The 16518-nt window shown below is 35.5% G+C and overlaps 1 protein-coding gene across 2 annotated transcripts in view; it reads right to left on the bottom strand.

The window, feature by feature from the left end:
- The window catches only part of STAG1 (STAG1 cohesin complex component), a 436282-nt gene that overhangs the window by 22575 nt on the left and 397189 nt on the right, over positions 1–16518 (bottom strand). For both annotated transcript variants that reach the window (XM_060099648.1, XM_060099649.1), the window contains 2 exons: positions 3207–3299; positions 1013–1187 (listed from right to left, as the gene is read on the bottom strand). In XM_060099648.1, the coding sequence (XP_059955631.1) occupies positions 1013–1187; positions 3207–3299 (268 nt within the window). The remainder of the gene's footprint in view (positions 1–1012; positions 1188–3206; positions 3300–16518) is intronic.

Below are 16518 nucleotides of genomic sequence, written 5' to 3'. Positions count from 1 at the left end.
TCTGTACTGACCTGACCCTCTCATGTTTTGGCGTGCCCTTATTTAGGGACAGTGTTCTTCCTTCCCTTCTTTGCGTGTATATATTCATAAAAAAACTTACTCTCAACTTCTCTCTTCCCTTTCTATTAACTGATCCTGCTGTGAAGTATCAATGCTTTGAGAAGTTGGAAATCTTTTTGCTTAAGCAGAAGGTAAATTTTATCTCCTGAGATTAATGTGAGCTCAAAATAAAGATCCTTTGTTCACAGCCCAGTATTTTCTAAAATGTTCTATTAAATAAAGAACATTCTAATAGCAACAGGTAGATCTGTGGATCTGATATGCCACAGATCTTAGAGATTATCTATTTCACAAATAACCTATATAATATTTATTTATAATTATTTATATTCAGTCTAATTTTACTGTTTTCATTCTGCAGGCTCAGCACAATTTTGACTGTTGAGGTTTGATAACATTCTTTTAGCACTTAGTATCTTAGAGTCACATTTTGTTAATTTAAGTAATATATGATCACTACTCAGAAGCAGAAAGGAACTCAGATGCTTTCCTTTAGAAAAATTGTGAACCTGGAAGCAGTTCAATTAGAAAAAAAACATCTATCCTAAATATACATTTTACACATGTGGGAAATGACAAATGTACACAATTATTCATTATAGCACAGATTATAATAGAAGATTGGAAACTAGCCAAATGTCAATCAATATGAGATGAATAATATAAATTATGCTATATTTAAATAATAAAATACTATGTAGCTATTAGAATAAGGAAGCTCTGTATGTAGTGATGGGGAAAGATCTTTAAGGTACTATGTTAAAGTTAAAACAGGGCCACCTCACTGTGTATATTTTTATTCTTGTTGGTTTCTGAACTACATGAATGTATTAACTTTTTTTTTAAAGAGAGAAATTGTAGTATTTTTTAGGATTGAATTTGAAATTTTTTCTCATATCTTTTGGGGTTGGTAAAACAAGATCAATATTGACAAAATGATAGCTACAAATACCCATGCTCTGGTTCTCCTCATCTTGGTCAATGAAAACATGATCCATCACAAAACTGAGGAGTTCAGACTGAAGTCCAGTATCTGGATTAAACACCAAAGGCTGAAGGCCCTCCCTGCCACCTGTCATTAATTGGTGGCTAAAAATCATCAACAAATCACAGAGTAACATGAAAGCCTGGAATACAAAGGAAATACATCAGTAAAATATTGTACAAATGTAGCTGTAACTACAAATCAATGTTAATGAAAATATACTAAATTAAATACAGCTCAATAACAGTACCATAATAGAAATTCTGAGTATTCAAATTGCAGCTACTTAATTTTAATTTCCAAACTGAATAAAATTATTTTGTCTCATTACATACTAGTCATACTTAAGACTCTCCATCCCCCTAAATACAACCTATTTCTTTTACTTGGCTGTATTAACTCAAAAGAGTTGATTAAGAGATTTTGGACTTGAATTTATAAAAAATGAGTTAAACTCAACTCTGGAAATACAAAACTGATATAATAAATTAATGACAGATGTTACAAATCCATCTTATACTGCATAATCAAATAATAAGCATAAATCTTAAGACAAACTGTATAATTCAACAATTACAGTGTAGTACTTTAAATCTGTAAGTTCCTATTTTGGATTCTTCTTTAAAAAATCTATTGTAAAACAAAATTTTTAACAGTAGGTTAAAATTGAATTCAAGGTCATTCACATAAAAACCAGTGACTGAAAGCTTCCCAACAAATGTAATCACATAAAGAAACTTTCAATGTATTTTCCCATAGAGAAAGTATTATAGTTATGTTGACAAATTTATCCTATTTAATGGATGGTACAAAATAAACTTGTATCATCAGTTTATTGAAACTGAAAGATTTTGTTATGGAATAACTGAGGGCTCTGATACCTCAAAACAATCCACTCACCCCCTTCTAAAAATTGACTTCTATGGGAAAACATAATTTTGGAATGTATCTGGAGATGGCTGTATACTTGGCTGTTTACCTCCAGCAAGACTCATGGCAGTTCATGCTCTAAGTACACAACCATGAAATACATTATCTGAGTCACTTGAAAAGAGGAGAACGTGAAAGGAATCCAGGAAAATATATATTTTTAACTGAGGCCATACCTTTGCATGTCACCAAACAGTGAGGATGCAGAAACACTGAATTTTTGGCTTAAATGTCCTGAGCTAGGTACATTTTAGACAGCACTGGTTGAGTTCAGAAGGTTTAGAGAATAAGGTTTAGGAAAGACCATATCTGTTCACATTTACGTTAGATGCTGATAACTCAATAAAGAAGAGACCTGGATAACCTACTTGTAGGAAGAGATAGCAAAGGGTAAGTACTGCTGTACTCTTTTAGATATAGACTTGTTTTCTAGCCCAACATCATAATAAAAAACGATATGGAAAAGGTATATCTGTTTTATATAAAAGTATTTCCTAATAGAACAGTATAATTAAATAGATTACAAAATCACTTTGTGAAAATGGTATTGCCTTGGGCTCCACTTTGACCCGCTTTGGTCTACGACCTTTCCCAAGGGGTGAGGAGTCTGTTGGACCAATGGGATATGCCCACCTGCACCCCTACTTTACATCACTGCCCAGGTACAGGGATTCAGGAATTCCTTTCCCTCACAGACCTGATTCTGCTACCAGGGGGTGCACAGGCATCTTTCCTAGATACACTGCATCCTCAGTGTGTACTCCTAGACCCCAGGGTAATCAAGGAGCAGCTGTTTGAAGAAGTGATGTTGATAGTTTGGATATGTGGGCTGAATTGTTCATATGCATGTGTGAGGAGTTCTACCTGGTGTGGGAAAGAGCTGAAGGTGAGAAGAGAAGGTGGACCCTATGCCAGCTCCCCAACCCTCCAAGTTCTGGTATAGAACTCTTAGGAATCAAAAATTCTAAATCTGAACCTGGCCTTCCAGGCCATTATGACAGTATACTTGTCAAGGTACAAAGATGTGTAACCGGTTAGCTTACTTTATAACTTAAATATTCAGACATCTATATTCTTCTCCCAGGTGCCACAAACATTAGGGATCAACCTGCATGCTAAGAACTGTCATAAAAAATTACATCTTCTTAAAAAAAGTTTACATCTTCTTACTGTTCTTCAGTAACTCATTTGAGTTATTTTTATTGAGAGCTCTTAACTGACAATTTCTTACCTGTTCCTTCACTGGAGTATTAACATTAGATAGGCACTGCTGGCAAACAGCCAGAAAGGACTTCACTGTTTTCCTCAATACCAACAAATCCTCCTGTAAGACACATTCAAATTTACAAGCATGAATTACAATATCCTAGAAAACTGATCCAGAAGAAATAATAAATGGAAAATAGCCAAACTAGTTTATTGTCAAGGAAAATTCATAAAACCAAATATATTGTTGGGAACCAAATCATATAATTATTTCCTAATTATCTTAATGGAAGAGGGTCAGCAAAACTGATAATCCTGAATACTCAGTTCTATTTAGCTTTGGAATGCTCAGTATGATTTCCTCCAACATATTTTCCTTTATCAATATGGTTTACTCAGGCTGATATTAAAATTTTTAGTCATTCCTATAGCAAATACTAGCTGGTAGTAAAGTGAGAGAGTGCAGCAGCATACTGAAAAAGATCAATTAAGCAATAAACATGTACTCCCATAGTCTCAGGATTCTACAAAATGTCAAGGGGAAAAGATTACTTTAAGATAGTGTCCATGTTCGCGAAGAGTTAACATCTTAGCAGGGAGTTAGACCAATTAGAGAGTAATTAAGTGTTTAATTTTTTGGTGTTAACTCTAACTGTAGCAGAAAGAGCTGAGTTGGAGGCAGCTTCATACAAAGATGGCCTTTAATCTAAGATTGGATGGGTGAATAGGATTTAATCAGATGGCCATATAATATTCAAAATGAAACATTTGAAAAGTATAAAGGGAAATTTAAATTTATCAAGTACCTATAATGTGCCAGGCACTGGTATGAGGGATGTTACATAATTTCATATTTATATTGATTAGAAGAAGTAGTTATTATTAGCAAGTGTTTGAAACCAGGACTGTCTGATATCAGAGTTCACGTTCTTTTCACTGACTAATGAGCAAGACGCATGCAGATGACTCAGTATGATATCAATATTTAATATAGTAATGAACAGTAATTAAATGAGCATAGGCTGATGTAGAAATCACTTTTAAAAAGTACTCTGTGAAACTAAAATTCTTTAAACTACTCTATTTTGTACAGATGACCGTACTTATTCCTTTTTGGGATCTTCACATCCCAAATAATGACACTTTAAAAATTATACATATTTCCTTTTGCTAAAATGAGTGCAATATTCAGAAGAAGGAATAAGATCATCTTGTGCAGAGTAGTAAAAAGGACACTGCCTCCAGTACCTTTAATGTTCCTGCAGATGAACATCCAACAACCAAACCTCAATATTCCTTGACTTTTAATTTCAAAGACTCACAAAGCAGTAGGGGAAATAGACAAGAGAACAGGCAACTGCAACAGAATGTAAGGAGTGCTATGTTGGAAAGTCTAACCCAGAGTCAAAACTAGTCACAGAAGGGTTCCCAAAGAAGACTACACGTTGGGCTTCCCTGGTGGCGCAGTGGTTGAGAGTCCGCCTGCCGATGCAGGGGACGCGGGTTCGTGCCCCAGTCTGGGAGGATCCCACATGCCGCAAAGCGGCTGGGCCCGTGAGCCATGGCCGCTGAGCCCGCGCATCCGGAGACTGTGCTCCGCAATGGGAGAGGCCACAACACTGAGAGGCCCGGGTACCGCAAAAGACTACATGTAAGCTGAGTTCTGAACAACTAAAAATTATCTACCTATATGGAAAGGTGTTCCAGAGGGCACAGAATGTTCAAAAGCCCAGAGGTGCTTTTGAAAGACTGCTAATTTACTGCAGTTGAGGCACAAACAGGGAGGAAAGTGGTGAGAGAAAACTGAAGAGAAAAAGAGGACCCATTTTCCATTTAAATGGAAAATACTTAAAATGCCATGCTAAATTATTTGGCTATTATCCTGTCGGCAATAAAGGAACTAATGAATAGGCTTTTTATCATGAAGTTGCTAATAATTTATGTTAAAGAATCATATTCTAAGCAGAAGGGAGAATGATATAAAATACGGAAGCTAGTTAATAGTAAATACAATCTTCTGTTGAGGGCTTATTATGTGCCAAATACTGTGTTCTAAGGGGCATAAATTTAAGTCTCACAATCACTCTATGAAGTAAGTGGTTAATATGCCTATTTTACAGATGAGGAAACTGAAGTTCAGAGCACATATAGATTCTAAGTGATAGAGTAAGGATCCATACCTAGGGTTATCATTATTCTACAGTTCATCACATATTAACAAAGGCCATGGGAATAATCTAAATTGAGGCCCTGAAAATGAAATGTTGGCAGAAAAGATGTAAATAGAGTGAAGAGAAATTAAAGCAGCAGGATTGATAGAATTTAGGAACTAATCAGAAGAGGGGATGTTGATGTTACGCCTAAATTTCTAGGTAGCTGCCTACTAAATGGCTTACGGTATAAGGCACCAAGATAGTTAACACAGGAACAAATGCTAAGGTAACAAGTTTGGCTTTAGAGATGATGATCTGCGATCCCTGAAAGATATGCTACTAGAGATGTCTAGTAGGCAGTTGGATGAATTCAAAGTCCATGGTAGAATCTGAGCAAGAGTAGAGACTTGGGAGTCCTCTGTATGTAGCTGGCAGCAGAAGCAATGGAAGTAGATGAGACTGTTAAAGGAGAATATGTAAATAAAGAGGGCTGACAGAAGTATCCTGGGGAACACTGATATTCAACAGAAGGATGAGAAAGAAGAGCATATGAAGAAATCTAAGAAATGGTCTGAGAAGTAAGAACAAAACCAGAACATGGCATCCCAGAGGTAAGGAAAGAAAACAGTTAAAAATGAGTGGAAGGACTTTCCTGGTGGTGCAGTGGTTAAGAATCCACCTGCCAATGCAGGGGACACGGGTTCGAGCTCTGGTCCGGGAAGATCCCACATGCCGCTGAGCAACTAAGCCTGTGAGCCACCACTACTGAAGCCTGCGTGCCTAGAGCCCATGCTCTGCAGCAAGAGAAGCCACCGCAATGAGAAGCCCGCGCACTGCAACGAAGAGTAGCCCCCACTCGCCGCAACTAGAGAAAGCCTGCGTGCAGCAACGAAGACCCAACGCAGCCGAAAGAAAAAAGAATGAAATAGTTTAATGATGACAAATGTTACCAAAAGACAAGATAAGGATTAGAAAGTATTGCAAAGATAAAGCAACTCAAGGTTTTGAGTAACCTTGGGTCAAACACTCTCAAAGTAATTAAAAGGGCTAAAGTCAAACCGCAATGGGTAGAAAGGAGATAAGAAAGAAGGCAACTCTTTCAAAAAAGTTTGACTGTAAAAACTAAAAATAGAATTACCATATGACCCAGCAACCCCACTGCTGGGCATATACTCTGAGAAAACCATAATTCAAAAAGAGACATGTACCAAAATGTTCACTGCAGCTCTATTTACAGTAGCCAGGACATGGAACCAACCTATATGTCCACTGACAGATGAATGGATAAAGAAGATGTGGCACATATATACAATGGAATATTACTCAGCCATAAAAAGAAACAAAATTGAGCTATTGGTAGTGAGGTGGATGGACCTAGAGTCTGTCATACGGAGTGAAGTAAGTCAGAAAGAGAAAAACAAATACTGTATGTGAACACATATATATGGAATCTAAAAAAAAATTTTTTTTAATGGTACTGATGAACCTAGTTGCAGGGCAGGAATAAAGATGTAGACATAGAGAATGGACTTGAGGACACAGGGTGGGAGGGGGAAGCTGGGGCGAAGTGAGAGTAGCATCGACATCTATACACATTACTGAATGTAAATTAATTAGTTAGTGGGAAGCAGCAGCATAGCACAGGGAGATCAGCTCAGTGCTTTGTGATGACCTACAGGGGTGGGATAGGGAGGGAGGGAGGGAGATGCAAGAGGGAGGGGATATGGGGATATATGTATGCATATGGCTGATTCACTTTGGTGTACAACAGAAACTAACACAGTATTGTGAAGCAATTATACTCCAATAAAGATCTATTAAAAACAACAACAGGGCCTCCCTGGTGGCGCAAGTGGTTGGGAGTCCGCCTGCCGATGCAGGGGACGCGGGTTCGTGCCCCGGTCTGGGAGGATCCCATATGCCGCGGAGCGGCTGGGCCCGTGAGCCATGGCCGCTGAGCCTGCGCGTCCGGAGCCTGCGCGTTCGGAGCCTGTGCTCCGCAGCGGGGGAGGCCACGACAGTGAGAGGCCCGCATACCGCAAAAAAAAAAAAAAAAAAAAAAAAAAAAACAACAACAAAAACCAAAAACAATAAAGAGTGAGAAAAATAGGATGGCTGCTAGAGGTCTTTTGGCGTCTTTGTTGACCTTTTCAATATAAAAGATTTGAGAATATTTTTTGAATAAATAACTGAAAGAAAGACAAAATGCAGGCCATGCTACTAACTAGCTATGTGACCTTAGAGAAATTATCTTATATCCCAGGATTACAGATTTTAAAAATCTATAAACAAGAGGGTTGAACTATGTATTCTCTGAGGTTCTATCGCATTCTGTGATTCTGCTAAATTAATTTAGGCACTCAAACGAGAACACACAGGTGCTAACTGGTAAACCTAGTACTAGGCACATGGACAGATGTTTAGTAAATATTTGCTGAATGATATGCAAGTACACATAATACAGATGATACCACAATCCTAGGGAGAAATATGTAATGTGTTCATTTTATCACACAATAAATATAATTAAAAAATGATGCTAGGAGGTATTAATGCTCCTTTATTCCCTTAAATTTCATGGTTGGTGTGCAGTTTGAAGCAGTCTAGGGAATCAGCTATCTTTGGAGTTGGAGGCAAAAGATTCCTTTAAAGGTCAATCATAAAGCAAATGTGTCTTATGTAAAATGATTACTTGCCAACTCATCTGAGGAGTTGTAAATTTAACATCACAACTAAGTAAGCAACCTATTGATTGTAGCATTTTAAGAAGAAAGTGGAAATGGGAAGTAACCAAGGAAATACTGAAAGAAGCTAAAGTCCTTCTTTAGCATTAAGTTTAGCATAGATTTGGATGCAACCTAAATATTGAATGCTCAAGAAAGTTAACTTAATTGCAATCAGTTAGAATTCATTGAGAGAAATATAAGTACCAATCAATAGGTTTAGGTAAATAGGCACAGGTACTGTATATTTAACAGAGTTAGCTAATCTCAAATAGTAGATTCCTTTGAACAGCTGCGAACGGAATTTAGGTTTTTTTTTGGATTTCAGAACACAATTTTCCTACAAACTTCATTATGCTGGCATCTTACACTACATAAAGTTAATGTTTACTTGGCACTTAACTGTGTACCAGGCACTAATCTAAGCTTTTCACATATTAACTCAACTAATCCTCTCAACTGTGATGGGTATTGCTATTATAACTCCCATTCTACGTATGAAGAAACAGGCACAGAAATGTTAAATGCAGGCCCCAAGACACAGTTAGTAAGTGGAGTAGTAAATTAACCAGAGCAGTCTGCTTCCAGAGTCTGCGCTCTTAACCATTTTGCTATAATGACTCTTTTTATAATGCGGGAAAATTAACATATTGAAGAAACAGGCAGCATTATGGAGGTAAGAAATTTGAAACTCCAGTCAGTCAAATATATTTATATATAAACAAAAATGCCAGTCAACCCAAAAGACGCTGAAAAAGAACAACCCAAGAACAAGGTGTGCTAATTATCTAGACTGCAATTTTAAGCAACTAGAATGTTGAGGGAGTGCCTCTAAAGCTTTGAACACAATGGAATTCTACTTAAATAAATTCTACTTACTCTTTCTAGCCAGAGTACTTGAATTATAGGGATGAAACTGAAGGCAAAGAGTAGAATAGTAATCTCCTCTCTCAGTCCATATAAGAGAATGTAGACTAAGTATATGGTGCTTCCTTTCAAATGTGTTTTCCTAGATGAAACCAATATTTTCTCTTATTTTCAGAAAGCAGCTTGGCGTTAAGAGCACATTTTCCTAAAGTAGCTATGGAAAGGAATTCAAATGGGTCAGGTGAGAAGATTACACTGAAATTTAAATTATAATATCCTGGCTATATTCTTTTGTATGCCTTTTGCAAGTTGCTTCACTAGCCTGGCTAAAATTTTTTTGCTTCCCTGTAGATCTAGAGAAACCAAGAATTAGATGACTGAAACCCAGTACGCTCTAATGTGAAAGGGCTAAAATAGTTTCTGTTTTTCAGTGATCTACTGACAAAAATAAGAGAAATATCTCTTAGTGAGTTAAGATGATGTTTTAAAAATACACCCCGACCAGCAAAATCTCAACAATGAAGACTACCAAATAAGGCTGGCACAAGTAAGATGGTGAATTTATCATATAAGCTATATTAGAAGTTTTCTCAAAGGTACAAAGGCTCAAAATACCCTAACATCTTGGGAAGAAAAAAAAAAGATCTTAAATGAAGATTGCCCCTTAAGAGCTAAGTACCCCATATGATTATAGTCAGTGAGGAAAGATAAGGATTTAATTCCGAAACACACAGAACATGCAGATTTTAAATGGGTGATTTCTTTTCATTTTGTATTATAATTTTATGTGTCTAGAGGGAGACTAAATTTAGCTGTCCTTTTATCCACAACTATGATATACCATTAAGATAATCATAGCCAGAAACTGAAGCCATGGAAAAACTAGCAGTAAACACATAAAACTAGTTCAACATTATCTGACAAATACACATTTTGAGAATGGGCAGAAATAAAACAGGATAAAGGTGTGAAATAAGGACCTAGATCAGGCCAAAAATCTTAGAATATGAAAATAAAGCCTGTTGAGAATTTAGTGATCAGTTTTCATGATAAAAATGGGGCACAAAACTAAACTAGTTACAAACAAGACCAAAGGGTTACCTTACTAGGCCAGGGACTGGCAAACTTTTTGTGTAAAGGGTCAGGTAGTAAATATTTTAGGCTTAGTGGGTCATAGTGTCTTTGTTCGAACTACTTAACTCTGCCACTGGAGCAAGAAAGCAGCCCTAGTCAGTACATAAATGAATGAGCATTACTGTGTTCCATTAGAACTTTATTTACAAAAATAGGTGTCTGGCCAGATTTGGCCCATGGGCTATATAGGTTGTCCAGTCTGTACTGGGCTATAAAGCTCTTTGGAGGTATAAACTATGTTATGCTTATCTGTACTTAGCATCATTACTAACATATAACGAGGCTCATTTAATTATTTTTCAGCTCAACTAAGTCATTCTATCATAGTAAATATGACAGAAACACATGTAACTAAATTCCTTCACTTGGGATGCATCGGTGTCACCACTGTGGTAGGGTAAACCCTATGGAATATCTTTGAAATCGCTTTCTTATATGAATAACTGCTACTAGCTTCTCTTTTGAGGCTAAGGAGTGAGGGTGCCACTCTTGTTAATACACAGTAAAATAACTACTGGATTTTTAAACCCCAAATGTAATACCGAGTTTTCAATGTTGTTGCTGTTCTTGGCGATCTGAATCCCCACCTGCTTGACTCCTGCCATTGCCTCAAAGGCTAATCCACTTATGATCCAGGAACCCTTACGCTGCCTACTGTAGTTCCAAAACATCTTCTGATTTCTCTTTTCTGTGGTGTACAAAGATGAAGAAGCTAAAGGAGGAGTCAGGGGAACAGGGGAAAAGTAGTGATTGTTAGGACCAAAGCGAGAGATCTGAATTCCCAGATTTTCAAAATACAGATGGAGGACAAAATCTACCATGCTATATTCCAAACCTACAGTAGATACCGAGCATGTTTACATGCTCCCGTCACCTTATATAATAGTTCATTTAGTATTAATTTTTGGTTTTGGCAGGGGAGAAGATTAGGAAAGCACAGACTAGGACTGCAGTTTAATGCCATCAAAACAACAATTATTGTTGACTGAAACATTTCTTTTAATCTTCCCAACAACCCTATCCAGCAGTGAATATCACATATTAGGAAACTGAAGTTCAAATGTGAAGTAACTTGCATACCTTTGTCACAGATGGAAAGAAATGGAGTCATAATTCAAACTCGGATTTAACTCCAAAGACCATGCTCCAACACAAAAAATGCTGGAAATATATCTTATTTATAAACTGGGAGCTTCTTATATATATAAATTAGGTGAGCAACAATAAGTCGTTTAAACAAATACCTAGTAATTACGGAATGACCACTGGAAAAAAAATTTCAAAATAAAAAACCTACTGTGGAAAGGAAAAGGCATTACTTCATCAGGGAATATTAAATAGGTTACAACACTTATTTCTTTTTACTCAAATAAAAGGCCTGACAGGAAAGTAAACTTTTATCATTAATTTTGGTGGCGAAAGATCTCCAATCTCTGTACTGAAAAGTGGGAATTGTTAATGTTTCATTTAAATATTCTTAATGTTGCTTTAGGCCTCTAATAAACTCAGTTAAAACACATTTTTACATTATAATAATTGTTATTTAGAATAGATCTTCTCAGTCCTGGCTCATTACTTAGATCCTGAGGTATTAAATATCTTAGGAGTTAAGAGTATTTATAAAGTGGTACTTTAAAGACCACTGTCCCTGTGTAAGTAAAAACAGCATACAACTGGACAGGCTAGAGAAGCTGAGGAAGCCTTATGCTGTCCTTCAAGGGGTGGGAAGGTATTCCTTACCAGATAGAAAGCTCCAAAAGTAGAGGCCCAGGAATAGGGTTGCAAACACAGCATAGAATTCTTAATAGAATGCTGGAATCGTGACTTGTAAGTTCTCTTCTAAGATGAACATATTTACTTCTGATTTCCACAGGTTTTTAGAATGTTAAGAGTTGGATAAAACTTTGGACAAGTTCCAAGTTCAGTATAAACAGCCATCTACTTATGTATTCCAGATTAAAAAAAAAGAACATTCTGAGAGCTGAACAAGAAATGAATATAAAACAAGTCCTGGATCTTTCTCTCCTAACTTTCCCAGACCAGCCAATCAGGCACTTGAGATAGGATATATTAATAGAAACAAAGCTATCAAAGAATGACTCTGAAGTCATGGACCAATCAAAAAGAAAGGCTTAAAATTAACTCCATAGTTACTGAGGATAGTCTTCTCAAGAAATAAAAGGTAGGGGGAAAAGATCTAGAAAAGAATGAAGTAAAATGGTTATAAAGTACTAAAAATTCATTCCTAGAGGGATAGCTATTATTTCCAACTCTTGGTCCCATTCCCTTCCCCTTCCAAGCAGTTAACTCTGCAGATGGAGAGGTACTATCTATATTTTGTTACTATAGGAATTTGGGGGAAGGACCTGAGTGAGCTATCTCTTTTCTTATTCATTGCTATTCTAAAGGCCTGGGAAGGGGAGAGGTCTAGAAAGCAGCCTGTAGATGTTTATACACAGCAAGGTTAAACATGTCTCTTCATGGGGCCTGGCCACCACCAGTCCCATGTTCACCCTAAACTTCTCCTTTCCCCAGTTTGTTTGGAGGTAAACACGTTGAAATTTGCAGAGAACCGTCAGTCAAGAGGGTAACGGAGGACCAAATTTCACAGTAAACATGCTATACTCCTCAATAATAATTTGACTTGTAGCTCTCTGCGAGATGTAGATTTTCTTTAATTTAAAGACTGAGGGATAAGGCCTGGGTCCAGAATGCAGGGACATTTGCCCCAGGCCATTCCTACTGCTGTCTAGAATAGAAACATGCAGGGTAAGGTAGAGAGCACTACAAATTTAGGACTCCAGAGAGTAGGACAGCTCCTCCTGGGAGGAAAAAAAAATTGAGGATAAATCCTAGATCCCCAGGCCAAAAAAGGCAATAGGGGCATTAGTTTAGCCCTAACTCTTATTTACCTGGCTCTTTAAATGTCTTTGTATATGTCCAGAAGGAGCTGAAGGAAGAAGGATGTTTTCTGCTACAGAGAAGAGAAACTGAAGGCTGCTTCTACAGGACCAGCACTAGGGGGCACCGGAGCAAAGTATACTGAGCATGACCTGTGAGACTGCCAAAGAGCTTCAACTCTGGAAATTAGGGGAACAGAGGAAATACCCATTGGTGAAACCCAGTGCACTTCCATTTCAAATAAAGATCTAATCCTGTTCTTGATACAGTCGCCTCATATACTTCAATTTATAGAATACTGTTTACTGTTGAGTTAAATTATAATTTGAATTTAAACTTCAAATATAACTACCATTCATAATCCCCCGAATGACAGTGTTCATGACAATAGGGAAGAAAAATAAATTTTAGAAAGTACTCTCTAAAGAGCAATTTGGCAATATGTATTAAGCCTTAAAAGTATGTACAGTCTTTGATCAAGCAATTCCATTTCTAAGAAAATAAAATGTAACAATGCAAAACACAGAACAAGCTTTTGCACCAGAATGTCCACCACAGAATTAATTTTATTAGTTAAAATGTTTAAACAACCTAAATATCCAAGAGAGGAGAGTGGTAAAATAAATTATGGTATAGCTACACTAGGGACTACCATGCATACATTAAAATATTATCTATAAACATTTAATAAATGAAGAAAATGTTATATTAATTGAAGAGGAGACAAAATTATAAATACATCATGATCTCAGTAAGACTGAAAAATATGTAAGAAAAAGTAATAAAAGAAAATACACCAAAATATTAACAGTGGCTATCCACAGGTGGTAAGATTTGGAAATTTTATTTTATGTATATAGTCTTTACAATGAACACATACTCAAGTAAAAAAGCTCAAATTTAAGAAAACCATTCTACCTTATATTTTACACCAAAACCAAATAAGCATAATTTATTAATTAAAAATGTAAGTGACCTCTTCAGAGATTTAAATGAATTTCTATAAATGTAACAATGAATAGAGAAAAACAGAGCAGAAAGGTGGCCAGCTCCCTCACTAGATAAATGGCTCATTCTATATTAACATAACTATTCCACAACAAAAAACCAAAATTAATTCATGTAATAAGACTTTCAAGTTGTCTCTACAAAACCAATATTACAAATGTTAAATATATAGACCCCAAGGGTCTGCTGTATTACATTTAAATTTCAGGAAACAAATTAAAGGGAAAAAAAGGATAGAGAATTTCAGGTGCATCATTAGCAAAGTCTTCCATATACTTTAAGCCACTGACATTACAAACTCAGCCATTTAAAATCACAGTAACTTCTCATTTAAATACCTTTAGGGATACAGAATGATGAAAGAAAACTGTCATGTGACATAATTTTTCAATACCCAACTAACTGATAACTGATATTGCTAGTTTGTGTTCAGTCAGTGAGGAGTCAACCAGTGTGTCCTTAGAAAATCTGTTTTTAAAAAACCACCACCAACAAAACTCTATAAAAGTAGTTGTATTAAAAGCTTCATAATACAAGATTTTAAAGAGTACTAACAGAAAGACACTACGATTGAGATTCAAGAGACTTGTGCTGTAAGTCTGTGATTTTAGATCTCTCAATTTTTGTTAAGTATAAGGTTCCTCATCTGTAAAATGGGATTATAACATCCACTTTATAGGATTATTAAGCAGATTTAATTAAATTAAAGCATTTATATTAAAGTGATTAACAAAATGTAAAATATCAACAAGGTAAAAATAACAATGTCCCCTTTTAGGCCTTACCTAAAACAAACAGGTTTCATCAAGTTATTTCCAAATTCCTTTATAGCTCTAGTATTACATTTACAAACAACAGAAGAATGCTGCTACACCAAATAAGATACAGAACATACTAAGCGCTTTTCTAGTATTCATTCAGGTCCAACAACTCAGTGAGTTATATGTGATAAACCAAAACCTATGATTACAAGATGGAGAATCAAGAAGTTTTCACACTAGTAGTTTTTAAAAATTAATTTTTGAGATATTAATATTCACTTTAAATATCAACAGCAAAAACAATCCCTCAAAAAGTATCAAAGGTATAAAGGGAAAAGTAAATTTCTTTCCTTCCTATGCTTGCCCCCAAAGAATTTCTATTTCCCAGAGGTAACCACTGTTAAGATTCTTGTATATTTATCCAGACATCTTCAGTATAGCAGTTATTATTAACCTTAGCACAGACTGCAGAATTCTAGAGCTAGAAAGAATTGGCCCAATACAACTTTAAATTTCATAAAATGTAACGTGAGACACAGATAAGTGATTTTTCATTTGTTATTAGTACCTGGAAAGCCCTTTACAACTTATAAAATGCTTTGATATAAATTATCTATTTTAAAATTATTTAAGTGACTTGCCTAAAGGTTATTTACACAAGTTAATGATGTGGCTGAGACTATACTTAGGAAGTTGATATCTTATCAAGTGGGATGTTAATAATATAGATTACATGTGTTCAAAGCTGATGTATGTGGCTCTTACATTTTCAGAGATATCCTATATCATATAGGGGATTAGAAAGTTTGGCAATTCCTGATCTTGTGATTATTATAAGTAAGAATCATTAAAATAATTATTTTAAAAGGAGAAATATTAGCAATGAAAGATTAATTTTTCAAGTTTGCATGTGTCCTGAAGATTCATGTTTTTCAAGATTATCTCTTTGAGACAACCACTTTTAAACTATAGATGCAACTGATACACGATTACTGAATATATTTTGGTTTACAAAAATTATCAACAACTTCAAAGTGAGAAGAAACAACTTGAGAGACATCTAAGTAAGGAGAAGTTCACATGTGATATAAATGCACACAAAACTACAAATGGAAATCAACTGAACAATAAAGCACCTAAAAGATGCTATGGCATTCTTTCTGGAATGAAGAAAATCAGTGTTGCCTGCAAAATCTGCAATGCCACTGTGGCAATGACAACAACAAAATCTGTAGAATGATTAATGACAAAAAGGAAGTTATTTTTATTAGAATGTATCAGATGAAAATTAAACAGAAAGGCAAGGAATCTCAAAATAATTCTGCTGTAACAGGATTAAAAAAATAGAAAATATTCAAAGAAGTAGGTCCAAGAATAGAGATTCTCACTCTAATTATGGAACATAGTTGTAAAAGGACAAAATTTAAATTCAATGGAGGAAATAACCACTAATTATGCTAAAGTTTTAGGCTAGTGTATATTCCAAATTTACTAAAATGTAGTTATTAACATTCAGTTAAAATACAAATAACTCAGATAACCAAAATGATGTCAGTGGAAAAAAACAATATAAAAGTCCACCAGGTGAAAAAATCAGAATAAAAGTAACTGTGTATAATATATAAACTCTTGCTTTCAAATTTTAACTTATATATATTCAATCTCCTTTAATCTTACCATATAAAATAACATTTTAAAAAACATGAAAATGTAATATAGTTTTAAAGTGGTTTTTGTTTCCAAAAAAAGGAGGTTAACTTTGATTTTTGTTTTTCAAGACTGAAACTGTT

The sequence above is a fragment of the Mesoplodon densirostris genome, chromosome 5, assembly GCF_025265405.1.
Source record: "Mesoplodon densirostris isolate mMesDen1 chromosome 5, mMesDen1 primary haplotype, whole genome shotgun sequence".
Taxonomy (NCBI): Eukaryota; Metazoa; Chordata; class Mammalia; order Artiodactyla; family Ziphiidae; genus Mesoplodon; species Mesoplodon densirostris.
The sequence above is the reverse complement of the archived record's forward strand: the minus strand, read 5'-3'. Positions and strand labels throughout refer to the sequence as shown.